Below are 26,504 nucleotides of genomic sequence, written 5' to 3' on the forward strand. Positions count from 1 at the left end.
TCCTCCTCCCGGCTTCTCACCTGCTAAGACATTGCTGTGGGCAGATGTGACGGGTGGCATCCCAGCTTAGCTGCCCAAGGCGGGAGATGGCTTCTTTCTCCCAGGACTGGCTAGCCAGGCTGCCTCAGGCGTGCACTGGACCAGTCGTGGCCCAGTTTAGGTTGTAGACATGCCTATCAGGGCTGGTGATGAACAAGGCCATGGGTAGTCCCACAGAGCACCACCTGGGTTAGTGTTCTTATCACAAGTGCGGCTTATGGGTGTGTGGGATGACCCAGAGGCCTGCACACTGAAGAGTGTCCCATGTCGCTGTCATTCCAACAAGGACCAGGAGTACCCTGTGAGCTAGCAGTCATGAAGCGTTGAGGAAGCGGTGATCCTACAGAAATCCCAACCCTTTCCCAGCACAGCTGCTTTAGTTCAGGCTTGGGGTGCCTCTTCTCACCTCCTTACTCCCCACGATGACTCCTGGCCATGCGTGGCCCAGGCCACAATTCACCACCGGGCCTGAGCGTACCCACCCTGCCTGCAAGAACCACTGCGGTCTGAGCAATGGGCTTACTTGTTCTAACTTCGCTGAAACGTGCAAGCAACCATGCATGTTGCACACTTCTTATGCACAGTTGTTCCCGTAGACGCCTTACAGTGAAAGCAAGTCCAAGAGCTCTCTCTAAGGTCCCTTTGCATGAGTTTCTTCTTATGTATCCTCAGAAATGTCCGTGCATGTGTGGTGGCATATTTGGTAGAGAATGAAGGGGTAGACCATTTTTTAAGTTTCCTGTGACAGTAAAGTCAAGATCTCTCCCCCCAAAGGAGCACTAGGAGCACATCACGCCTTGCTCCCCATCGGACGGAGCGTGCATGGAGTCTGGAGGTCAGAGCAGGACAAGCTCTGGTGGACGTGGCTCCCCCACTCCCTCGGGAAGCACGGTCAGTAGGGGCCGTGGTCCCACAGCTTCCTCGGTCCTGGCCCCCTTCCAGGTCCCCTCGCACACCTTAGCGTGCATCTGGGAGGCGGGGACGAGTTTGGGGGAAAGAGCCTGAATTTAATGTATCCAATGACTTTTAGACCAACTTGCAGCTACAGCTCTGAAAGGCTGCTCTTCTCGGGGGGATGAATTCATTTCCATGAGTGATGGCCCTCCGCTCCCCGGAATTTGAGGGGTTGCTTTGGGGTGATTTAAGTTCAATGCTGTTCTGCAGGGGCCTGGGTCTTCCTCCCCCATTGCCGCTCCCACCATCTCCTCTCCACATGCCCCACTGCACCTGGCACCCCCAGGGCCCATATGGCTCTTTGTGCAAATTAGGAAATCCCTTATTTCCTCAAAACATTAAGTCCCCACGTCCTGCTGCTACTCTGCTGTAGAGCACACGATATGCTGCCTGTGATAACATGACGTGAGGCTGTCTAACCGCACACCCTCCTCCCTAGCCATGCTCTTCGAAGTTCCAATGTGTCCTTCTGAATGGTCTTTCTCCCTCAAAAGCTGCGCGGTGTATTCCCCACCTTTGACACCTGGCAGAGAGGGAGGGGGTGAGATGCAGGGGTAGCCAGAGTGGCCTCCTCTTTGCAAAGTCAGGTTATTTTTGCTTCTGGAAAATCAGTACCTGCTCTCAATTTGGACGCTTTCCAAGAAAGCACGAGAGGGCTCAGTTCTACTGGAGGCCTGCAGAGCGCTCACGGCCAGCGTGTCCTCCTCAGAGAAACTCCGGACGCCTTTGGCCGCCCTCGGGCTCAGACCCAGAGGGACGCACAAGCTATCACGGTCTTTGGGAGTGTCACTGCAGAGCTAAGTTCACGGGCAAATATTTACGTTTTCAAGTTATTGCAATGAGAGCCTTTGATGGTAATTTCATTTTGAAAAATGCAAACTGGCTTTAGCATGAATGTTAACACAGTGTATTTGTGTAGCAATTTATAGTGTCCAGAATCTCACAATATCACTAACCCATTTCAAGAATTCTCTGAGAGGGTAAGTCACCGTTATATAAACAGGAGTCTGAACGATTAGGGGATAGGATACTTGACCAAGTGAAATCCACGTGGTTGCACAGGGGCACAGCTCACACGCAAGGTTGTGTTTAAAGTATGTAATTTATCACATGTACATGGTCCCTATGTAACCAAACAATGTCTGTCGTGGGCGATAGTAACCACCCAGAGCGCACTCACACGGAAAGCCGTGTCCTTAACCACACGGTTGGCAGGATGGCCCTCGCGAGAATGAGTCGTCTTCAGCGAGGCCCTGGGCAACTTCCCCGCAGTGTCTACGCCACAGGATCCTGCCGGACCCCCACCCAAACCCACCAGGAAGTGCACGCACAGTTGGAGGGCAAGGCCCTTTCCCGGTAGAGGACTGCCCTCCCGGCAGCGTGCGCTCCCACTCTCCCTGGACATGTGAGCACTGTGGACCACACGCCCTCCTCCCTGGACATGCTCTGCGAAGCTCCACCCTGGGGGCGGGCAACCCTGCTCTCCAGGGCACAGACATCCCGTCAGAGTGGCAGCCTCGGCCCACGTCCGGAGGCCGCTTCCTCAGGGTGGCGGATGCAGCCGCTGCGCCTCTGGAAAAGGGCAAGGCCTTCGTGGAGGATGCCCGTTCCTGCGCGAGGCTGGTCCATGCTGCCGCAAGGCTGGGCCGTAGCCGGGCCTCTGCTTGTCTGTGGTGGGGGCTTCAGCGACAGCTCGTTGTCCGTTAGACCTCAGACTTCCCCACCACGTGCCTGTCTCCCCGTAAATCGCAGGTCGGGGCATCTGTTTACAACACGGGCGCCGTGTGGCGTATCTGGAGTTCAGCTTGCAGTAAGCCGTTTGCTCTGCTCTGGGGGCCCTGGCAACGCTATCTGATCTTCTGAAAACCCATCAGTCTCTATCTACCGCTCACGCCTTGGCCTACAGTGGCATGTCCTCTAGTATCACAGACACAGGAAGAATGGAAGATTAATATTAAGATTTAAAAGAATTAAAATCCAGAGGAAGAAGCTGAAACCGGGAAGGGGTTTGGCTCAGCAGAGCATCTCCTTGGACACCCAGAAAACACTGTCCCGGAAGACTTGTCCACGGGCCATGGCCCCACTCTTGAGGTGAGGAGCCCGCCACCTCTAAAGGCACCCGGAACGCCCTAAGAGAGGGATCCCCACCTCACAGAAGGCACACGTGAAGATACAGAAACTAGGACTTCGCTTCCAAGGTTCATAAATAACTGGGCGGCAGGCTTAAACAGGGCCACGGAAGAGGAGGAGCTACAGCGTGTTCTCCTGGAAGAGGATCTGGGCGTAGACAGTGCTGGCGGGAACGCCCTTGGCCGCCCGCGGGGGTTTGGTCAGCTCCAGCTCGGCGTAGGTCAGGTTTTCCTCGGCGATCCGCGGCTGAAAGACAACACAACGCGGCCTTGCTGTGACAGCGCGGGCTCACTCACAGGCGCGTTCTCAGTGCATGCAAAGGGAACAAGTGCACAAAAATGTACAAGGACATATAAAACCTGAACACAGTACACACATCTCACTGTCGTGCACAGACCACTGTGCCCTGCAGAGACACGATGATTTAATTTCGAGTCAGCACAGAACGCTGGCAAAAAAAACACAATTAAACAGGAGGCCAAAGTAAACTTTAGTTCTGAAAAGTAAAAATAATGTCACCAACAGTCTCTGATCCAAAGGAAAAGAGACAGAAACAAAAATCTTAGAAATTAATAGCAAAACTAGAATGCTACCATCTAGAAATTCTCTGAAATGACTTAACCCATATAAAACTAAAATTTCAGAATATCTGGAAAATAATGATAAATAAAATAATACTTGCCAGAACCTAAAAAACACAGTACTCAGAGAAAAATCAGACTTAAATATTTATATTAAACAATATGAATGAAATGGATGAAGCATCCAACTGAAGAAGTTAGAAAAAGAACAAAATAAATTAAATAAAAGCAAAGGACCAGTAAAATTAAAACCAGGCTGTGTGAATCAGAAAACAAAAAGACAGTCGAGTTAGTAGAAACATCCAAAAACTTGTGCTTTCAAAACAATAAAATCAATAAACTGAAAATAGCCCTAGTTGGTTTGGCTCAGTGGATAGAGCATTGGTCTGCGGACTGAAGAGTCCCAGGTTTGATTCCGGTCAAGGGCACATGCCTGGGTTGCAGGCTCGATCCCCAGTGGGGGGCGTGCAGTGGCAGCCGATCAATGATTCTCTCATCACTGATGTTTCTATCTCTCTTCTCTCCCTTTCTCTTCCTCTCTGAAATCAATAAAAATATATTAAAAATAAGTAAATAAACAAAAATAAACTGAAAATATATAAAAGGAAAAAAAAACAAATGAATAAAATAGGAAATAAGAAAGGTAATATAATGTAAATAAAGAAAATTTTTGAAATTAAAAAACTACTTTGCTCAACTTATTGCAAAAAGTTGGAAATACGGGATAAAATGGTTAATGTCCCAGAAAAATATAAATTAGAAGCATTAACTCCAAAAAATATGAATGTACTAATTATCATCAACAAAATAAAAGAAAGTGAAAAAAGGGAGAGAGCATAAAGGAGGGAAAAGGAAAAAGAAAAAATAGTCAAAAGCTCTCTCTCACAAACTGGCAGTTTTATATGAGAATTTCTAAGAAAAAACTTTCTTTAAGGAACAAATAATTCCAATATAATTAAAATTATCCAGTACATAAAAAATAAGAAATTTGCATATTTTAGAACAATCTCATTTATTAATATAAATTTTAAATCAAATTTACTCAGTGAGAATGAAGAAGTATATTAAAAGTTAGATAATCATGTTAAGTTGATTTTCTTTCAGGAATACAAAGAAAAATCTATTACTATAATTCACAATAGTAATAGATGAAAAACCATTTTGTTACCTTTATAGATACTGGAAATCCATTTAATAAAATTTGAAAACCTTTTTAAAAAATGAATTTTGAATAAAATAGACATAAATATGTATATATTTACCATGTTTAAGGAACATCATTGAAATAAATATTTGGTGATCCAATTTCAATGATTTTAGAAGTATAAACTGCAATCAATAAAATACTGTGGTGCTGGCAAGTGAATAGACAAATGGAACTGATGAGAAAATCCAGAAATTAACCCAAATATTATTTTTCAATAAATGGTGGCAGGATACTTAGGTAGCCATTTGAAAAATATATTATATCCCTGTACCAGTCTTTATACCAGAGAAGTTCCAGATGAATTTAACATTTTAATGTGGAAAATAAACTCAAAAAAGTGCTAGAAGAATGTGTGAACAAATTAAAAATAATTTCAGCATATGCAGTGTATTTTAAAGTATGATACAAAATTTGGAAGCGATAGAGAAAAGATAAGGACATTTTCATGCTATATATGGCAAAATAGTCTCTAAATAAAGTCAAAGGACAATTGAAAAAACGAGGAAAATATGTGCAACTCATATCAAAGGGCTTTGCAATCCAACAAAGAAAAAATAAAGGCGGGACCAGAGCGCTCACAGGGGAGGAGACACAATGACTGACAGCGGAGTGAGAGTCAGCCTTCCTCCGAACAAGAGAACTGGGACTTCCTTTCACACTTTTACTTCAGTGTTTGTCTTTCAGGAGAATAAACTGATGGCTGCCTGAGGGAGGGGTGGGAGGTGGGTGAAAAAGATGAAGGGAATTAAGAAGCACGACTTCCAGTTATAAAATAAGCAAGTCACGGGATGTAACACACAGCACAGGGAACATAATATCGCAGTAACTCCGCACGGGGACAGATGGGCACTAGACTTTTCGCGGTGATCACATCATGAGGAATACAAACGTCGAACCACTAGCTGTGCACCTGAAACTGATATAATATTGTATGCTATCTGTACTTGAATACATTTTAAAGAAAGACTGCCACAAGAAATAGAAGGAAACAGGTCCTCTTGTACATTACTGGTGAGGGCGTGTATTGGCGCAGCAAAAACCTGGAGACAGTTAAATGAGCATCCACAGAGACTGGTGCGTTCTACATGGAGCACACGCCACAGTCTCGCCAAGGAATGACAGCGCTATATGAGTACCGTATGCTTTACTGTCATTTGTGTACATGTGTGTGTGAGCAAACAGACGTGCATATATTTTTGTGCTTAGAAAACCCTCAGAACCTGCCGGAAACATCAGGACCTGTGCCCATCGCCCCCTCTGGCCAGGGCGGCTCCCTCCATCGCATACTTTGTGTCTTCTTCCTGAATTTTGTGGTAGGCACATGTATTTAAACAATGTGCTAATTAATTCTAATTCATAATTAGAACAATAAACGGCATTGGCTAATTTACAGCCTAAAAGACACATGATTTCCCATAAGCAGCCACGGTGCTGCGTTGTGTTTTTTGGCTTTGGTTGTGCTGTTGTTTTGGTTTGATTTCTGCTCTTTTGTGCTTGTGTCTTGGTTATCTCACAAAAAGTCAGGGCAAATGGACCATCCTTTAAGCTTCTTAAAAGCATGCCCAAAGCAGAAAGCCCCTTTTCTTCTGAGAGGAACATCATAGTGGGGACAGGGAGCGGGAGACAAAGAGAATACGGCAGAACTGGTAGCCGCACCGTCGGGGCCGACTGCCAAGCCACCTCCACAGACTGGCCACGCTGACATTTCCAAGTTAAGGACATTTACAGGGACGAGAGCCCCCGGTTTGTCTTCTGACACCCAAACTCTACATTGCTTCTCAGTCGTCATCTCTCGCCAGCCAACAAAAGCCCGTCGCGTCCTGCCGTCGGGTTAATCACATTTCCCATTACGGTTCCATTTAGAAATGCCATGTGTCCTCAGATAAGCACTCAAAACCCAACTCATGTAAATTTTAGAGCCAAGATTTATGCAATCATATTGTCCAGGTGTTTTATTACATTACCGTGAAATCGCATTGTTTTCTAGTGTAGATTATCTGTTTATTCTTAAGTTATCCCATTACGTTTGGATATGAAAAATAACACCAGCTCTCCCCATGCCGGTCGCCAGGCTGGCGTGGCTGGTGTGTTGTATTCATACATTTTCATGATGTTCCTATAGTAAACATAATCTAATAAAGCCAAAGCACACTAAATAAATAATTGCATCTAGAAAAGCAATAAAAACAAATAAAATTAGTACTTTCATAAGTGGAAAGGTACTTCAATTACCGCTACAAGCGCCAACCCCCGCCCCCACAGAGTGTGTCGAATCATTTCCCTTATGCATATTTCTAGGATATAATAATTTGATTGAAGATATGAGGCAGCACACAGGAGGCTCCAAATTGTGAAGTGTATACAGTTTCCAACAGAAGATGCATGATGTCAGTCATTGGCACCCTTAAAGAACCTCTTGCGTTTCTGGCATGCACACTTGGCTGGCACAACCAACCATGTGCTAATTACATTTCCCAGCATGCTTCACTGGCAATAATCTCCCAAAGGCCAGGGCCAGGGGGCCAGTGGAGACTCCGCACAGTGGTCACCATGCTGCCTTCCTTTGCACCCAGGGTTCAGGGGAGGGTCAGGTGCACTGAGAAGTAGCTCAGAGAAAAGTCTCAGCCTATCAGCAGGACCAGGAAGACTCCAGGGCTGGCAATACACCCAGGCGCAGGCGCAGATGTAAGGGAAGTAGCTGCAGGGGCGGACCAGGGGAGGACCTGTCGCAGAGCCCTGCTGGGACGCCAGGTGACGACCGCAACCTTGGCAACGCGAGCCGGCCCTGGGTTTAGGCTAAGGAGTCACTCCTCGTGCCTGAGGCAAGGGGTCTCAGAAGATGAATCAAGAAGTTCCCCGACATCTGGGGCCCTCAGAACAACTCCCTTTGAGCCCTCTCGGCTCGGGGTGCAGGAAGTACAGTGCATGGGCCACCGGCACGCAGGCTACAAACGGAGATGCTCTTCAACTGGCTATTCACAAACGCTCTAGGTGCTGCTGAGACGCCAAGGAAAGTGCTGGAAGCAGGGTTTCCAGGCCTCAGACCTGAGCCTGACACTCGAGCCCGATGTTGCCATCTTTACTGGCTGGCAGGAGGGGGAAGGGGCAGGCAGCAGATATGGACCAACTGCTGAACACCCGGGGGGGGGGGGGGGTGTGGTTCTTTAGAAAAAGCCTAGAACGTTCTGAACCTGTGAGAAGCGGGGTCATTTCCTCTGTCCCAGGACTGTTCGGCTTTACTCTTTTCCTTTTTACCAGCCAAAGAGACTGCTGGTCAGCTTCCCTTTCTGTCCCTCCAACAAAGGCCCGGCATTTGTGTTCAACTGCCTGGTATCTTGTATGCTCTGAACCCCACTGTTTAATGTGTCTTTAACCTCACTTTTCACACATTCCCTCCAGGCCAGGTAGAACCTGCTCCTTAGTCTGCAGGGGATTCTATGAGCAAGAGGGGATGCGGTTCCGATATAGACGCATGGCGATGCATCAGAGGAGGGCAGGAGAAAAAGAAAGGTCTTCGAACTCTCAGTTCAGTGGGCGTGTCCACGACAAGGAGGTGAGCGGAGAGGCCTGAGCCGTCATCCTGCAGCTGACCACAGCGCGTAGGTACAAGAGGAACTTGGACCTCCATGCAAATGTCAGCGGGGTGACCTTGGACCAGTTCCATCACAGGCCTTAGGGATCCACCTTGTGGATGTAAATGAGGATTTAAATGAGATGATGTACGTAATGCTGACCTTAGAGAAGATGTTGAATAAATAAATGTTTTGGGCGTCATCACCTTCTTACCAGAGAATCGGTTAAAATACTATCCATTTGTCTGTGTTCTGAATTATTTATGAGTTACAAAGAACTACCTAAACTACATAGCCCTGGATATGTTTTGACAGATAAGAAAGAGATTCTAGAAAATTAGTTGTATGGACTAAATTGCATTCCTGCAAAATTCATATGAGGAAACCCTAACCCCCGGCACCTCAGAATATGACTGCATCTGGACATAGGGGTTTTAAGTAGGTAATTAGGTAAAACGCGGTCATTGGAGTGGGCCCTAGTCTAACATGACTGATGCCATGTAAGAAAAGGACATTAGGACACAGAGACACACACACCAGGAAGACCACGTGATGACACAAGGAGAGGACAGCCATCCACACGCCACGGCGAAGGATCAGAAAACAACCCTCTAACGCCTGGGCTCAGACGCCTGGCCCCCAGGACCGTGAGGAGTGACTTTCTGCCGCTGCAGCTGCCCCGTCTGTGCTACTTTGCTGTGGAGCCTGAGCACACTGAGCCGTTAGACAGAAGGGAAGGAGCGGGACTGCCTCCCTCCAGGAGAGGAGATGGGCTCCCTGCTCAGGGTGGTGCCTACAGCACTCAGCGCATCATCTTGTGTGGACCCAGAGGAGAGGGCTGATGCACTCACCCGTGTTCATTGGGGAACAAGACCGGAGTAGAGAGGCCCGGGGCCCTCGCAGGCAGAACCCCCAGCCCACAGCCCCCACCCCCTGTGCTGCCCCCACAGCTGGGCTTGACACTGGGCCTCCTGCTACGGCTTCCTGTGGCACAAAGAGGACTTTTCACAAATTTTCAATTTAATTTCCTGAAGTGACATGCAGTAAACGTGTTTTCTAGGTGGACATATCTGCACTGTAACACACGTACAGATGAGTGCCACCTCCATGACAGGCACACAGCAGTTCCGTCCCCCCTCACGCTACCCGTGTGGTCACCTCTTCTCTCCAAGTCTGCCCTGGAGCCCCCATCGGTTTCCTGTCACTGTGGTCTTGTCTCTTAGAGGATGTCACATGAAAGGACTCACTGTGTGTAACCTTCTGAGATTGGCTTTTCCCCCTCAGTATAATCCCCTCAATTCATCCCGAGTGTTGCCTATCTGAACGGTCGCTTCCTTTTGAGTGTTCGGAGGACTCTGTGGTGCGCCACGCTCTGCATCTGCTTATCCACTCACATGCTGGGGACATTCGGGCTGTTTCAAGTTTTGGGCAGTTATGAACAGAGTTTCTGTGAATATTCACGTGTAGGTTTTTGAAAGGCGTTTTTCCTCCTCGGAGTAAACACCGTGAGTGGGTTTGCTGGGTGAGGTGAACAGTGTATGTTTAACTACAAGAACCCGCCAAAGTGCTTGTCCAGGAACCGCCATCCTCCCCTCCTGCCGGCAGGTCTCAGAGTGTCATTCGCTCTCTTACTTGTGCACACTTGGTGCGTCAGTATTTCTTCTTTGGCGATTCTAGTAGGTGCCAGCGGTCTTTCCTTAAGGACCTCGCTGATCCCAGGCGTGAACTCCAGTGCTCACTGACACCAAGCCACATTAGGTCCCCACCCAGCACAGCATCGCCTCAGGAGGATGAGGAACATGATCACAGAGTCCTTTCTAACGCAGCGAGGGCCTCTGGCCTCCTCACAAGTGTCAGGGTCTGGAAGGCATGTCTCCCACCCCCCGTCCACCTGCCCCGGGGTGCTGAGGGAGGCAGCAGCAGATGGCAGCCTGCAAGCTGGGCCTCCGCCTCTAATGTGAGCCCTCCCCCAGTTCTAGGGAATGGGAAGGGCGTCTACAAGGAGAACCGACTTCATGGGCCTAAAACTAGGGAGTCGACCCAAAGATTCCGGAGCGGCGCACCTCCGGGGGCGGCCCAGTCCTCGAGCCCCTCACTGGTAGTTTTGAGTATTTCATTTTGTAGATGTGTTTCCAGGATTCAAGCCAAAGATGAACATTCCTACCGGGAGAGAGAGATCTCAAATTCTGTGCAGACTCCAGCAAAACCACCCTTTTTCATAGGGACCACAGTTGAACACGCAGGTGGAATTAAGATGCAGGAATAAAAGAAAAATGCAATCGCAGCCCCGGCTAGTGCTCCGATGTCAGAAGCTCAGTGGTAACACCATTATCACAGCTCAGATCGATACCCAGGACATGGGCGCTTATGCTGACGGCACCTTGCAGCTAAAATGTGATTGCAGTGCTCCCGGAGCTGACTATCAGGAATCCGTTTACCCAAGAGAGAATTACATAGTGCCCAGGCAGACTTCCTCTCCCCTCAGAGATAAGTGCTCATTTTTTATTCAACAGAGTAGTACCTGGTAAAACAACTTCCCTCATCATGCGAGGACGTAGAGAGTCTGGCCACTGGGGCTGTGTGCTCAGTGAAGCTCTGTTTGATGAAGGGCCCTCGATGGGTCCAACTCAGGAGGGGAAGGTTGCTGTGGTCCCTAGCGGTCCTGTTGGAATCGGCGTGTCTTGGATATGAACTTGACTTAATATTGAGTTCCACAGGCCTGCTGGCTGGCGTATTTATTTATGCTTAAACATATTATGAAGAGAAGAATTTGAGCTCCTTGAGATGCAAGTTAAATGAAAGTAAATCAGAATGAACAAAAGAGACATCTTCCCCAGACAGAGATGTTAAATAATGTCACAAAGGACACGATCCAAAAGTGGCTTGGGGGGTGGCAGAGTGGTGGGTGAGAATCATAACTCAGCAAATGTTAACTCATCTTCACTATCTCATTTGGCCCTCACACTAGCCTTATGGGGTGGGCCCAATGGTCATGCCCACTTCACAGATGAGCAAACAGGCTTGAAAGGCCAGGTAACTGTCCTGGCCATTGTGGCTCAGTTGGTTTGAGCATCATCCTGTGCACCAGAAGGTTGTGGGTTCGATTCCCGGTCAGGGCACATGCGGGAGGCAACCACTAAATGTTTCTCTCTCTCTCTCTCTCTCTCTCTCTCTCTCTCTCTCTCTCTTTCTCCCCCCCCCCACTCTCTCTCTCTCTTCTCCTCTGCTTTCTCCCTCTCTAAAATCAATAAAAGTAAAATGAAATAAGAATAAAGGCAGGTGACTTGCTCAAGGTCATGCAGCATTGCTGGCTGGCGTCTGGATTCTTACACGTGACCAAGGCTCTGCTGTGAATGCCTGGACCCAGGCGAGCCAGCCAGGCAGACACGATCCCCGAGATCCCAGGGGGAAATGGCGACCTTCCGAAGACAACGGGAAAGCTTTATGGGCACAAACCCTAACCGTGGGAGAGTGGGTTTCCAGAATGGCCTGCACTGCTCTGTGGGCAGCTGAGCGTCCATTCAAGGGGCTGCGGGGGAAGGCAGCTGACCCTCCCCGCAGAGGCCGGGGCCCAGCGCGGGGTCGGGGCCGAGGGCCTAGGACCTAGGGGTTCAGCCCTGAAGACCCTCTGAGGGCAGGCACATGGAGGCGCTGATGGAGCAGACAGTGGGGAGCAGGAGAGACACCCATGGAAATGCCTGCAGGTGACCCCAGCTTCTCACCAGGTTCTTCACCTCCGAGGAAGGAACAGGTACCTCCTGGCAGTGTGGCTGATCGGGGTGCAGCTCCGTTTGGCGAGGCTGGGGGTGAGGTGTCCACCGACTCCTGATTAGAGGTGCCCACTGGCCAGGTGGAAGCGTGAAGCTGAGACGTGTTGATGGCGTAACAGAGACGTTCTGTGAGGTGACCAGGTCCACGCGTGCGTCTCCTCGAGGGGAGCTCCGTGCTCCACGTGGACCTCTGGCTCCAGCAGCGTAACTGATCCCAGCTGCTCACTCAGAGCCGAGGGCTGGGACCGCGGCCACGTCCAGCACCAGCGGTGACTGCGGCCCAGGCTTCCCTTAACACGCTGAGCCAGGGACAGGACCTTGGTCACTGCACGTGGATACACAGGTGCCCTCCGAGAACCAAATGCGACCTTCCACTGCTGCTTCAGAGATCTGTATTCGAACCCATATCTGTATCCGACTCCCACCCCGCATCCAGCCTTCACAGGGTTACCCAGCGACTAATGGCCAGAATAACTGTGTTCTCTGGGACTTGCATAGACTGGAAGGATCTGGTGCTCGGAGAGGTCCCGGATGGAGATGAAGATTTCAAAGTCCTGTCCAGGTTTGTCGGCGCCTGAGGATGGACGAAGTCACTCAGAAATCTTGAGCAGAGCAAGTTCACATCACGCTCTTGAGTCTGGAGCAGTCAAAGGCTGCTTAGCAAAGGGTATTCCCAGAAGGAATTGGCAGGACAGACAGTCACATGCCCCTGACTTAGCGCTCAGAGGTGACCGAGTGACCAGGCACAGAAAGGCCGAGGCTTTGCAAGTCGTTAGAGAGATGAATGTCTCTAGAGTTAAGCCACGCGTGTTGGGGAAGCGAAATGTCATTATAGATAATGCTCTCGGGAGGGTCCCGATACATGAAACCTGCAGAGTGGCACAGGGACCGCTTCGTGATCGAACACAGTCGCGCTCTCATTTCCTCTCCCCCAGGGAGCGGAGATGGATGCTTCCCAGCTGCCTTCCACAGCACGTTTCCCGGCAGTGCTGCCGAAGAGAATGCGTGTGCTCAGAAAAAGAGCGTGTCTGGGCATCTACGCTGTGCAGCATCCACGGACACTCTCCGGCCTTGAACACTCGCGGTCCTCCAGCCGCCTGCGGCGTGACGCTCTCCGATCCATCTGACTGCGCCGGGGCTGTCTAGGGCACCATAGAGCATGGCTCTCAGACACAGGACTTCCATGTATGAGCTGTGTGACCTTGGGCCAGTCATGTAGCCTTTCTGTGCCTCCATTTCCACATCTGTAAGGTCAGATTTAAGTAGTGCCTACCTCACAGGGTTATTTTGAGGATTAAATGCATTGATAAATGTAATGTAATTAGAAAATGACCTAGTAAGTAAATAGTAATGTTACCTAAGTATGAAATTATTATTACTGTGATAATTATTGTAAAGTAAATGTCATTTTAATAATTGGTCTCTTTGCAATATTTAGAGGCAGAGAGAAGAAGACACTCAGAGATCATTTGGAAAATGTCACGTAACAGACTGATGGATGCCGCTGGCCTCGGGCCGGTGCCAAAAAGTCCCGTGATATTTTTTAATAGTAGGAGAGGTAATCCTTCTAGACAGGCTATGCCATGCTGCTCATGGCTCTGCGCAAATCCTCCAGCAGTTTCTCATGGCACTTAGAATGAACCCCAGAGTCCCGATCAGGCCCCCAACCTGCCGCGATCTTGCATGGCACTCCAGCCTCACTCCCCACACCTCCACTTGCTCACCAGAGCTGCAGCCGTAGGTCGCCTGTGTCTTAGACACACCAGGACAGCACTCCTTGTTCAGGGCCCACCTCAGGGTGTTCGCCAGGCCGTGCTCTCTGCCTGGAATGTTCTTCCCCCACACAGCACAGTGGCTTGCTGCTGTGAATAACCAATCAGGCCTCTGCGCCAAGGAGACCCCGCCCCACAAACACCATCCCTCTGTGGCTCCCTTACTCCCCTGCATTGCCCCACAGAGCACGTATCCCCTTAGCATTACAACATCCTGTCCCCTCGGCTACCTCCTGCCTTCTCCCACCAGATGTGATTGTAGCCCCTAATATCTACTTAGTGCACGGACAACTCTACGCAGAAGGTACTCCTGCATCTCACTTGACACATGTGGCAACGGAGGCACAGAAAGAACACGCCTGTGGCCAACAGCGGGGACGTGGCGGCGCCGGTGCTGCAGAGGGGCTGGCCGCCGCAGGCATAGGCTGGGCCACTGCTCACTGCGGCTCTAACTTGCAGTGTTTGGTGATTCCACGTGGAAATGCCCCCACAAGGGCTGCTTTCAAGATGCCAAATAGACTTGCCCCCTGCTGGACAGGAGTGGGCTGGAGCACGCCGCTGCCATCACTGAGTTCCTAGGGAGACATGCTCAGTGCCACCTGGCACACAGGAAACAGTGCAGGCTTAAGCGAGGTATGCGGCCCGCCGGCCGCAGTTTGACATTCTTGGAGGGCTTTCCTGAGCATTTTTGCTGAGAGACAGCAGAGCCCAGAGCCCAGTGGGGAAGAACAGGGACCTAAAGCCAGGTGTCTGGCCAGACCAACTCTGGCACCTCCTGTTGCAGCAGCTTGTGCTGTTCTTCCCTCCCTGTGCCTCCCCTGCTTCATTTATGAGACGGAGATAGTAACCAGGCGTAGGGCTGTCCCGATGTCAGCACTGGGGTCGTGCCTGCATTGAGAGGGAGCATCATCACCATCACCACCACTGCAATCACCATCTATCTCCATCACCACCACCATCACCACCTTCATCAGCATTATCACCATCACCACCACCATCCACTTTCATCACCATCACCACCACTGCAATCACCATCACCACCACTGCAATCACCATCTATCTCCATCACCACCACCATCACCACCTTCATCAGCATCATCACCATCACCACCACCATCACCACTTTCATCACCATCACCACCACTGCAATCACCATCATCACCACCACTGCAATCACCATCTATCACCATCATCACCACCATCACCATCACCATCACCACCACCATCACCACCTTCATCACCATCACCACCACTGCAATCACCATCTATCACCATCACCACCACCATCACCATCACCATCACCACCACCATCACCACCTTCATCACCATCACCACCACTGCAATCACCATCTATCACCATCACCACCACCATCACCATCACCATCACCACCACCATCACCACTTTCATCACCATCACCACCACTGCAATCACCATCTATCACCATCACCACCACCATCACCATCACCATCACCACCACCATCACCACCTTCATCACCATCATCACCACCATTGCAATCACCATCTATCACCATCACCACCTTCATCACCATCACCACCACTGCAATCACCATCTATTGTCACCACCACCTTCATCAGCATCATCACCATCACCACCACTTGCATTATGTCATGGACACAAAGTACAGGGCAGAAACCAAGCATTAAGACGAGATATGAACAGCAGTAGATATGTGAGCTCATTCGTCGAGTTCATATGTAATGTGGGCAATGGGTACATACGAGTGAATTCATAGTTTGTATTCATATCTCTATGCATGCTCTAATCAGAAATTCACTAGGCTGCTGCCTTTGGGCATCCCACATTGAGTTCATAAATTCAGCCTCAGAATGTTATAATAATGAATTAGAATTGAATCAGCCAGAGAAACAAAATCCCCTTAAAGGTAACGCTACTTTGTCATGAACTCAGAATTTCACAGAGATTTCCTTCCTGATATAAGTGCCTCGCTGGATGTAACACATATAATGATAATGTTTTCCTTTCTTTCTGAAATGGCACTTCATTTCTAGTATTCTCAATCTGAGATTGAAAAAGTCTTTTAATAACCACTCTGAAGTGCTCTGCATTCAAAACTGAGGTTTTAAATGAAATAAGTTTTTTTAAATATCAAATGTGAGCACAAGTGATATTGTTCCATGAGATTACAAAAATAAAATAGAGTGGAAAAGTTAAGAAACAATTTCCCAGTAGGGCAATGCCTGCAGCAATGAGGTGCCCAATAAAGGCAGCAAATCCGCTGAGCGGAGAGGGAAGCAAGCTAGCGCTCTGCAGGGACGCTGCCTGCAGACACTTGGCCATCCCAGGCTGGCGCTCTGGGCCTCAGGGAGGCCTGCGCGGCCAGGTGGGGAGGCCTGAGCGTCCAGGTGGGGAGGCCTGAGCGGCCAGGTGGGGAGGCCTGTGTGGCCAGCGGGGAGGCCTCGTGGCTAGGTGGGGAGGCCTGTGCGGCCAGCGGGGAGGCCTCGTGGCCAGGTGAGGAGGCCTGAACGGCCAGGTGGGCAGGCCTGTGCGGCCAGGTGAGGAGGCTTGTGCGGCCAGGTGGGCAGGCCTGTGCGGCCAGGTGAGGAGGCTTGTGCGGCCAGGTGGGGAGGCCTGTGTGGCCAGGTGAGGAGACCTGTGTGGCCAGGTGGGGAGGCCTGTGCGGCCAGGTGGGGAGGCCTGTGTGGCCAGGTAAGGAGGCCTGAGCGGCCAGGGGGGTGGGGGAGGCCTGAGCGGCCAGGTGGGGAGGCCTGAGCGGCCAGGGGGGCAGGCCTGAGCGGCCAGGTGGGGGGGCCTGTGCAGCCAGGTGGGGAGGCCTGAGCGGCCAGGTGGCAAGGCCTGCGCTGCCAGGTGGGGAGGCCTGAGCGGCCAGGGGGGGAGGCCTGAGCGGCCAGGTGGGGAGGCCTGTGCGGCCAGCGGGGAGGCCTCGTGGCCAGGTGGGGAGGCCTGTGCAGTCAGGGGGGCAGGCATGAGTGGCCAGGTGGGGAGACCTGAGCAGCCAGGTGGCAAGGCCTGCGCTGCCAGGTGGGGAGGCCTGAGCGGCCAGTGGGGGAGGCCTGAGCGGCCAGGTGGGGAGGCCTGTGCGGCCAGGTGAGGAGGCCTGTGCAGCCAGGTGGGGAGGCCTGTGCAGCCAGGGTGGGAGGCCTGAGCAGCCAGGTGAGGAGGCCTGTGCAGCCAGGTGGGGAGGCCTGTGCAGCCAGGGTGGGAGGCCTGAGCAGCCAGGTGGGGAGGCCTGTGCAGCCAGGGGGGCAGGTCTGAGCAGCCAGGTGGGGAGGCCTGAGCGGCCAGGTAGGGAGGCCTGAGCGGCCAGGTAGGGAGGCCTGTGCAGCCAGGGGGGAAGGCCTGTGCAGCCAAGGGGGGCAGGTCTGAGCAGCCAGGTGGGGAGGCCTGTGCAATCAGGTGGGGACGCTCATGGGCTAGGTCTGCTGGACCTTGGGCCGGGTTCACCTCTCTGTCACCTGTTTGCCTTCACCAGGCGCTGCGAGGCCCATGCTCCCATCCCCACGGCACCGTGCACACTGCCTTTGGGGGCGCTCAGTAAGTGCCTGGAGACTGAACGGGCGGCCGGCTGCACAGTGGCCGGCGTGAGTCTGTGGTGCAGTACGGGGACACACGGCCGAGGCAGTCCGCCCAGAGTCACCCCGCCTAGCACAAAGCCACCCAGCAGGCGGTTCCTCGCGGCACTTCTGGGGGAGGGTCCCTGTGGTCTCTGGGAGGGGTCCTGAGGACTGCTGACGGTGGCATCAGTCTGAAGGACTGCCTGGAAGTCACAGCGTCTGGCCTGTCGTTAATAAAAGCAGAGCCTCCACCAGCCTCCACTGGCCTCCGAGTGGCCGAGGAGCCTCCCGCCTGGTGACTGTCTGTGGACGGGGTGGGGGCAGGGTTGGGAGGGTGGGGGGCTCACAGTAGCCTCATGCTGCCAGGAAATGCCAGCCTAGGTCAGGGCCAACAGCCCCTCACAGACGCTCCCACTTCCGCTTCGGGAGGCCTGGTCCCTTCTCCCTGAGGGTCGCATCCCACTCATGGAAGGGCCCCCACTCTCTCCGATTGCAAGAAGCCCAGGAAACCAATGACTTCCGTTTCCCCGGGGTCCTCCCTCCAGTCCACACGCACAGGGCCCATGACGCCGCGGCGTGCAGGGCGCCGAGAGAGCGGAATGGCATCTCTGTGAAACGGCTCCAGCGCGGCGCGGCGAGGCTTTGGGTTTGTTCCCCAGGCTTTGACTCGGGGTAATACATTGCACATGTGGTTTGGGTTTCTTCCTTCTTTTTAATTTCAAAGCGAGATTATGAACATATTTTATACAGGTTAATATATCCTTTTCATGCGCATCTAACTGAAACCAGTTCTATCGAGCAAATGAACGACAAGAGGGATCCTCGGGCTTATTATAAACATCCCTCACGAACCTGAGGCGCGTCCTCTGGAACCATGTTGCTGGGATTTGGGTTATTACTGAACTCCCCAGAGCTCTCAGGGTGCCGAGTGCCTCCAAGCCTTCTCTGCTCCCGCTCAGAGGCGCGCGCTGTCCCGGCAGTGTGTTCTCGGCCGGAGAACCGGCCCGGCGAAGGGGCTCCTTTCTGACTCGGCCAGCGCTGCGCAGGGCCCGGGCCTCGGCCCCGCTGACCAGCGGGTGGGAGGCTGGTTCTCAGGCAGGCTCCCTCTCAAGGATCATGTAGTGTGCGCTTCTGTTCCGTCCACCCGCGTGCCCTGGTTGTGCAGCGGGTTTGCCGCAGACTTTAAACCCAACAGACAAGCAGGTCGGATTCTACCTGCGAAAGGCCCTGACCACTGGGCAGGGCTGCCCAGCTGAAGAGGGGACAGACTCTCCAGAAAGGTTCTCAGGATGACAGAGTCACGGTGCCCTTTAGAAGCAGATCCTCAGGTTTACATTTCTTTGTTGATTAAATAAGAAAAGCCCACAGCTCCCTGGGGCTGAACTCCCTTCCGACAAGGTCAGCAGGTCCTGTCTGGAGGCAGCTGCAGTGACTGACCTGCTGGCAGGGACCCGACAGAGGGGGTCCAACCCAGAGCCACACGTGTCTGCTCTTTGATGTTCCTCGCATTTATCTGGGGTCGTTTTGGCGTGCTGGTGCAGATGTGAGTTCAGTGGATCTAGGGTGGGACCTACAACGTCTGGGTGACTCCCAGGCTGCTGGCCCACGGACCCCACGTGGAGCAGTGAAGAGTTAGAGCTCCAGTCTCAGACACCTGCCCGCACTCATCCGTTCATTTCGTGCACACGCCGCGAATTCCAGGTTCTCTACTGGGGACACAGGAGTGAGGAAGACAGGTCCTTGGTGCCTTTAAAACTAGTGCTAATGAAAATGGAACACGTGCATCAAAGGACACAATCAAGAGAGGGAAAAGTAACGAACAGAATGGTGAAAATACTCGCAAATTATGTATCTGATAAGAGATTAATATCCAAATATCCTATATACTAAAAGGCTAATATGCAAATGACCGAATGGTGGAAAGACCAGTCACTATGATGCACACTGACCACCAGGGGGCAGACACTCAACGCAGGAGCTGCCCCCTGATGGTCAGTGTGCTCCCACAGGGGGAGCACCGCTCAGCCAGAAGCCGGGCTCACGGCTGGCAAGCACAGCAGCAGTGGTGGGAGCCTCTCCCGCCTCCATGGCAATGCTAAGGATGTCTGACTGATGGCTTAGGCCCACTAAGCCGTCAGTCAGACATCCCCCCAGGGCTCCCGGACTGCGAGAGGGCGCAGGCCAGGCTAAGGGACAACCCCCAAGTGCACGAATTTGATGCACCGGGCCTCCAGCATATATATAAAGAACTCCTACAATTCAACAACAAAAAGAGCACCGCTGATCGTCAAGGAAACAACAATCAAAACCACAGTGAGATGCCACCTCACAGCCATTCACGTGGCTATTATCAAAAAGCAAAGTACTCAGTGTTTGAAAGGCTGTAGAAAAATCAGAATCTTATACACCAACATTCCCTTGGTGGGAATGGAAACTGGTACAGCTGCTATGGAAAACAGTATCATTTCATTTCCTCAAAACATTAAACATAGAATTACCATATGATTTTACTTCAGCAATTGCACTTCTAGGTATATATACAAAAGGATTGAAAGCAGGGACTCAGAGAGGCTTGCACATCCGTATTCACGGCAGCATCCACTGACAGATGAATGGGTAAGCAGAATGAGGCGTGGACACACAATGCAGTATCCCGCCGCTTTGGAAAAAAGGAAATTCTGACACATGTTGCAACATGGGTGATCCTTGACGACATTAGACCAAGTGAAATAAGCCAGTCACGGAAAAACACTGAGTGAGGCTACTCGCGTGGGACACCGAGAGGGGTGGGTCAGAGCGAAGGAAGGGGAAGGGTGGTTTGCAGGCTGCGGGGGGAGGGAGAGAGTTGGATGAGCACAGATCGGCAGGATGGAAGATTTCTGGAGATTGTTGGCACAACAACGTGAACGTACTTCACACTACTCGATGTCCACTTACAACAGATGGCAAATCTTAGGCTACGTGCATTGCAGCACAATTAAAGAACAGTTCCTGCGTCTGTACTGCTAAGGTCTACAGTGCACCTGGCCTGCGCAGTGTAAGAAAGGTAGGGGTCACATGGTTCCCGTGAGGAGAAAGTCAAGTCAGGCGGGTGAACACGTCAAGGTGGAGGGGGAAGCGCTGAAATGCCGGTGAGGCCAGGTGCTGCGTGCCCAGGAGAGGCCCTGGCAGCAGGTGGACAGGGAGGTGGTGAGCGTGTGAGCCAGCTGGGGCAGCGACAGGAGGAAAGGGTCGAGCCTGGGCACCCCGGAACGTAACAGGCAGGCTGGGTCCCCAGGAACGGGGCTGAGGGAGGAGGCAGCTAGACCCGGGACAGGACAGCCGCTCCCGAGGCAGGGCCGCAGGCGGGGCGGTGAGGAGGTGCAGTGTGCTAGGGCAAGTGTGGGGCATGTGGCAGCTCCCAGGGGAGTGTCCCACAACCAGTCAGAACCAGTTTGGAATTGGCTCGCAGACCCAGGTTGGAGAGAAAATGGGCTGCGCAGGCTGCTGCTCTCAGGCAGTGTGTTCAAGGAGAAAGGAACCCGAGCCGCCAGCACTGGCGAGGTGAAGGCAGCAGCCTGCCCGCCTGGGAGTGGCCACCGGCCGGAGGAGAGCAGGTAGCTGGGCAATGGCCGGGGAGCCATGTTGCCTCCAGGGACAGGGCATCGGTGCATCCAGGAAGCAGAGAGAACAGATTAACTGAGACGTGTCACGAGGGCTGGTGGTGAGAAGGGCATGGCCCACACAGCTATTAATTCTGATGTCCGGGCGAACCTAGGTTTGTGGAAAAGTGGACTGAGGGGCAGGAGACCTCACAAAGCAGGGGGTGAGTGAACAATCTTGCAGGGGAGCTGCCAGCCCTGTGGGTGGGCAGGACAGAGGCCGGGGGGCCACTGGGAAGAGGACCTAGGCCTATGGGGTGCCCGGCAGAGCAGGAGACAGGCAATGCAGGCCTGTGTGCCCCTGCCGTCACAGCAAGCCACGCCTCCTCCTGGAAGGAAAGGAGCCGGGAGAGTGTCCTAAGGGGGAATGACATGGACAGAGCAGGGATGCAGGAGGTCCCTGGGAAACGTGTGGGACCACAGCCCAAGATGTTCTTGACTTTCTGTCTCCATCTTTGCTCACAAGAATCACCTTCTCCTGCAGCAGGAGCACAGCCTCTCTGCACCCAGGGCTGAGGGTGCCAGGACGTCCTCCCTGCACCCAGGGCTGCGGGCACCAGGACGCCCTCTCTGCACCCAGGGCTGCGGTCTCCATCCCCCAGGGCTGCGGGCACCAGGACGCCCTCCCTGCACCCAGGGCTGAGGGCGCCAGGACGCCCTCCCTGCACCCAGGGCTGAGGGCACCAGGACGCCCTCCCTGCACCCAGGGCTGCGGGCACCAGGACGCCCTCCCTGCACCCAGGGCTGCGGGCGCCAGGACACCAGAGCAGGCAGAGCCACCTCAGCGAGGAGGGCAGCAAAGTGCCTTTAGCCCAGAGGTGACAGCTCTCCCCTTTCCGTCAGCTCGGGTGTCTGACCCGCCTCTGGAAGTGATGCCTCCTTGGCTGCTGGTGCTGGAAGCTGAGGTCTGCTCCCCGGGGGCCTCTCCCCCAGCCCGGCCCAGGGAGCGAATGAAGCAGGGCCGGCCCTTCTCGGCTCTCTCCCAGACCAGAGGCAGGGACAGCCTTTCCCGACACGTGGGACTCAGTGGGAATCAGCGCCACGGGTGCCGGGAGCCATAGTGCAGGGACCCACCAAGGGGAGGAAAGGCGTCCCCAGGAGGCTTCCAGGGGTCTCCGAAGTGCCCCTCCCACCCGATGAAAGGAACACTGCACGTTTGAATTGTGTGGAAGTGCTCCCGGCCCAGAGGATGAGGAACACGGGCACTGGAATGAGAACTCCGGTTGCACAGGTGCAGACACGCTGAGTGCCTCAGGCCAGCTGACCAGCGGGCCTCAGCGCCTGCTGCCAACTGTGGGGGCAGGTGCCTGTGCTGGCTGTTCGGTTAAAAATGTGGAGGGCGGTTTCCATACCTTGATTATAAAATGTTTAAAATGCCTTTCTCGCCTCTTTTTTCTTCTTGAGTCCTCTCATGTCTTTTAACTTCCAGCCACGGTCAGTCTCTGATGCACATACTTCTCACCAGCCCCGCGCTGCCTTGGACCGTATGCAGCGCTGCCACTCGGTAGGGCTTTGCGGGTGACACACAAGGGCCCAGCTCCTCGAGTTTGCCTGGACACGGGGTCCACCAAGAGCTGACGTGCACACTTGAGATGAGAAATGGGGCCATAAAGGCTCTGGCAGAGGAACTGGCACACGGTAGGTGCTCAGTACACGGGGTTCTCCCGCCCAGTGAATGGGTCCGTGGAGGCAGCGGGCAGGTTGGGCTCTCCTCTCGGGTGAGCCCGTGTCACCATCACGCCAGGAAAAGGGCTGCTGGGCTCAGAGGCCTGGCCGCTCCAGGAAGCTCTGCTTCACGGAGATTGTGGGAAAATGAAAAATTACAGAATTAAACGCCTAAACTGGCACCGAAGGCCCCCCAAAAGGTGCCTCCACGCTATTTTCTGAATTACCCACCAAAGCCTGCGAGAGTCAAGTAACTATTGACTTTAGTCTCGGTGGCATCGAGACGTATTGATCCGAGAGGTAAATATTGACCAGCGTGAGCCGGGTCGATGCTGCCTCCTGGGAAAATAAATCTTAGTTTAACTAAAACCTGCGGGCGAGGCCTGGACCGCTGCTCAGACAGAGGCACCTCCAGTCAGCGCCTCCCGATTGTGCTTTGTAGTAACTGAAAACCAGTTTCCAAATTCACTTGCTTCTTGTTGGTAAAGAAAATGTTAAGTCTTTTCATATCTTAAATGATCAGGGGACAGTTTGGAATTTAAAACATTATTATTGGGAGCACTTCCATAAAACAAAGAATCTTTCTGAAGTGCAACAGAACTGCCCAGGACTTACTTCCCGTGAAAAATCTCTAAGAAAACACACAAACAAAGAAGTCAACATGGAAACCTGTGGTCGGGACCAGCGCCAGCTCTGAAAATGCTGTGGAGGCCACGGTTTAAAAGTGGCCCGAACTGCCGAGGCTGCGTCCCGTGCCCAACGGGCAGGTGTACAGCTGGTGTTTATGTAACGGATCAATGGACGGTGCGGACCCCCTGGTGTGGACAGCGGAAAGGGATCCATCCGAGACTGAGGACACCGCAAAGGGCCGTCCCCGGGCGGCCCTGTGGCCCCGGAGAGGGAGTCCTGCCCTGGGAGTCGCAGGAACTCACTTTCCTTAAACAGTGTGTCCTCCCACGCAAATCCAGGCGGGAGCAGGGCTCACTGTGAGGGTTAAATATGATGCCATGCAAAAAGCACTCTGGACAAACCCCCAGGTACGGCGGCAGAACGTCAGTAAGCAGCTGCTGCTGTTGTCACCGTGGGTGAGAGCTGGATAGACACAGCCGGTCCTTAGGCGACTCAGAGAGGATGGAAGGTGGAGACATTTACAAGGCGCAGTCACTCTTGAGGTTGATAAATATCCGAATTAAGAATGAAAGAGCCGAAAGATACACGGATGCCCACACTGACCTGCAGTGGCCTGCGCAGTTGAGAGGCGAGTGAGCTCAGCCTGCCCATCTTGGGGACACTGCGTCTCAGGGTGGGCCGCGGGGTGCTCGCGGGCAGAGGGAGGACCGGCACGAGGAAAGGTGTTCCTTGTGTTCAGCCCGGCCCCGAAGGCCGACTGCGTGACTGAGATCTGCTGGAACCGGCGAAACCTCTGCCGCTGCCCTCAGGGATGAGTGTGGTCAGCAGAGCAGAACTGGCGAAGGGTTTTTGATGTGAACCGAGTGGACTCACACACACTGTCTGAGCCCACAATTCACTGCGGGCCAAAAGCTGCCTTTGGAAAACAGGTGAGCCAGCTTCTCCAACAGAAGGGGGACCCGGGCCCAGAGCAGCAAGGGTGGGGCAAGGCTGAGCCACCGAGGACATCAGCCGAGCACAGAGACCCAGACTCACTCAGAGGCAAACCCTCCAAGGAGCTGGTTCACACTTTACGTCCCAGTTCAGAAGGACCCAGGTTCAAGTCTGCCAGCCACTCACAGCGGCTGACCTTCCGTAAGTCACCCGCCTCTCACTGTCCGCAGGGCAAAAGCAGAAGGCAGGGCCGACGGCGCAGAGCTGGCGTCAGCGTCACTGACACTCCCACCTGCTGGCCGCTGGCTGGGCGTGGGCACCAGCCCCGGCCACAGGCATGCTCCCTGCCTGCGCAGACTTTGCATTCTGGTAGGAGAGGCAATGAACAGCTAAATGTACGTTTGTGAGGGCGCCTCTGACGGGGCGAGCCATCAGCGGTGGCGTGTTTTACGCAGGATCTCCAAAAGCTTCTGCACTGAGGTGTGTATGAATAGAGACCCGAGGGGGTGAGTGATAGCCACAGGCGGAGGGTAGGCAGGAAGAGTGGAGAGCGGCTGCAAAGGCCCGTGCAGACCTCTGGGTGTTTGGGGACTAGCAGGGAGGCCAGTGTGGCCGGAGGGGAAGGGGGAGGGGGAGGTAGTAAAATTATGTCCGAGAGGTAATGGGGTCCAGACCGCTAGGGCCGTGTGTCTGACCGACACGGCAGCCTCCAGCCACATGCGGCTCCGCAGCACCTGAAGCGTGGCTCTGCCCTGAGGTGCAGCACGTGGAACACGCACACTGGATTCTGAAGATTTAGGAGCACAAAAGCCGGTCAAATGTTTCATTAGTAACTTTATATTGATTATATGTTTGAGTGATCATATTTTTGAGATATCATATTTTTGAGATATTGGGTTAAATAAGCCATATTATTAAAATTGGTTTCATCTGCTTCTTTTCACGTTCTTACTCTTGCCACTAGAACATGTGAATTACATATGTGGCTTACATGACATAGGGTCAGGTATGAGTTGGGCGTTTATCTTGAGCAGCATGTGATGTAAATGAGTATGCACATATCACACTTAGCATGTTTCCAGAGCATAGCGGGAACATTTATGAACTAGATTTCCCTCAAGACAAATCGCTCAATTGTAAAGGCAAATGGAGATGAGGGGGAAGACACTGAACTCCAGAAAGTAAAGGCTAAGTTTAAACAGTTGTTTACAAAGTAGTGCTAAGACCAATGACACTAGCAAGCAAAGATTACTGAAATCTAAAACAAAGTAAATAAAAAAGAATCTGACAAACAGATACAACTGGATCGTTCCTAATTCCAAATGGCTCAGCGAAAAACAGGCATAAAGATGCAAGTATTCCGTGTTAGCCTCCTGGTGCAGTGAACTGCTCCATGCCTTCCGCCTGCGTCGCCGTGACGCCAGTGAGGCGAATCGTTTTCACGAGATTATGGTATGGGCACCTCTTCTTATGACACACGTTTCTGACTCTCCCGTGTTTTGTGACGCTGTCACTTCTTGCTTCATTGGTGTTATGTACTCTAGACAGTCCTTTGTCAGACGTTCGGAGGACAGATACGCCCGCCCAGTCTCTGGCCTGTCTTTTCACTCTTGCATTCACAGCTTTAATCAGAATAGACCTTCTAAATTCCAACATAATCCAAATGTTCCCATCTTTTCTTTTATGTCTTGTCTAACAAACCTGTGCCTACCCCGACGTTCGGGAGATATGCTGTCTTTAGGAAGCTCTATTTTTCCTTGTTCCTTCAGTCTCTGCTCCTTCTCTAGTCTTGTGTGTGGTGTGAGGTAGGGGCTCTGGATCTCCGTGGTTTAGATGGTCCAAGAGGCCCATTACCTCACACCACACTGTGATGCCACTTCTGTAATCAATCAGTGAGGACAAACATGTAGATCGGCTTGGAGTTTTGATTCTGTTCCGTTGGTCTATTTGCCTACCTTTGTGCTATCACCATACTAAATTACTGTGCTTTAATGTAAACCTTTGGAGTTGGTATTAACTCCCGTGTCCTTTTCCTTCAAGAATAGCTTAGCCCT

The 26,504-nt window shown here is 52.5% G+C and overlaps 1 protein-coding gene across 2 annotated transcripts in view; it reads right to left on the bottom strand.

Moving 5' to 3' along the window:
- Nucleotides 1-1,981: 1,981 nt before the first annotated feature.
- The window catches only part of VSTM4 (V-set and transmembrane domain containing 4), a 93,895-nt gene continuing 69,372 nt past the window's right edge, over nucleotides 1,982-26,504 (bottom strand). The window contains exon 8 of one of the 2 annotated variants that reach the window (XM_054728920.1): nucleotides 1,982-3,369. In XM_054728920.1, the coding sequence (XP_054584895.1) occupies nucleotides 3,244-3,369 (126 nt within the window). In that variant the 3' untranslated portion in view covers nucleotides 1,982-3,243. Of the gene's footprint in view, nucleotides 3,370-3,529; nucleotides 3,572-26,504 lie in introns of those variants that run through there. The other variant, XM_054728921.1, reaches the window with a different exon arrangement.

This window comes from Eptesicus fuscus, chromosome 17 (genome assembly GCF_027574615.1).
Source record: "Eptesicus fuscus isolate TK198812 chromosome 17, DD_ASM_mEF_20220401, whole genome shotgun sequence".
NCBI lineage: Eukaryota > Metazoa > Chordata > Mammalia > Chiroptera > Vespertilionidae > Eptesicus > Eptesicus fuscus.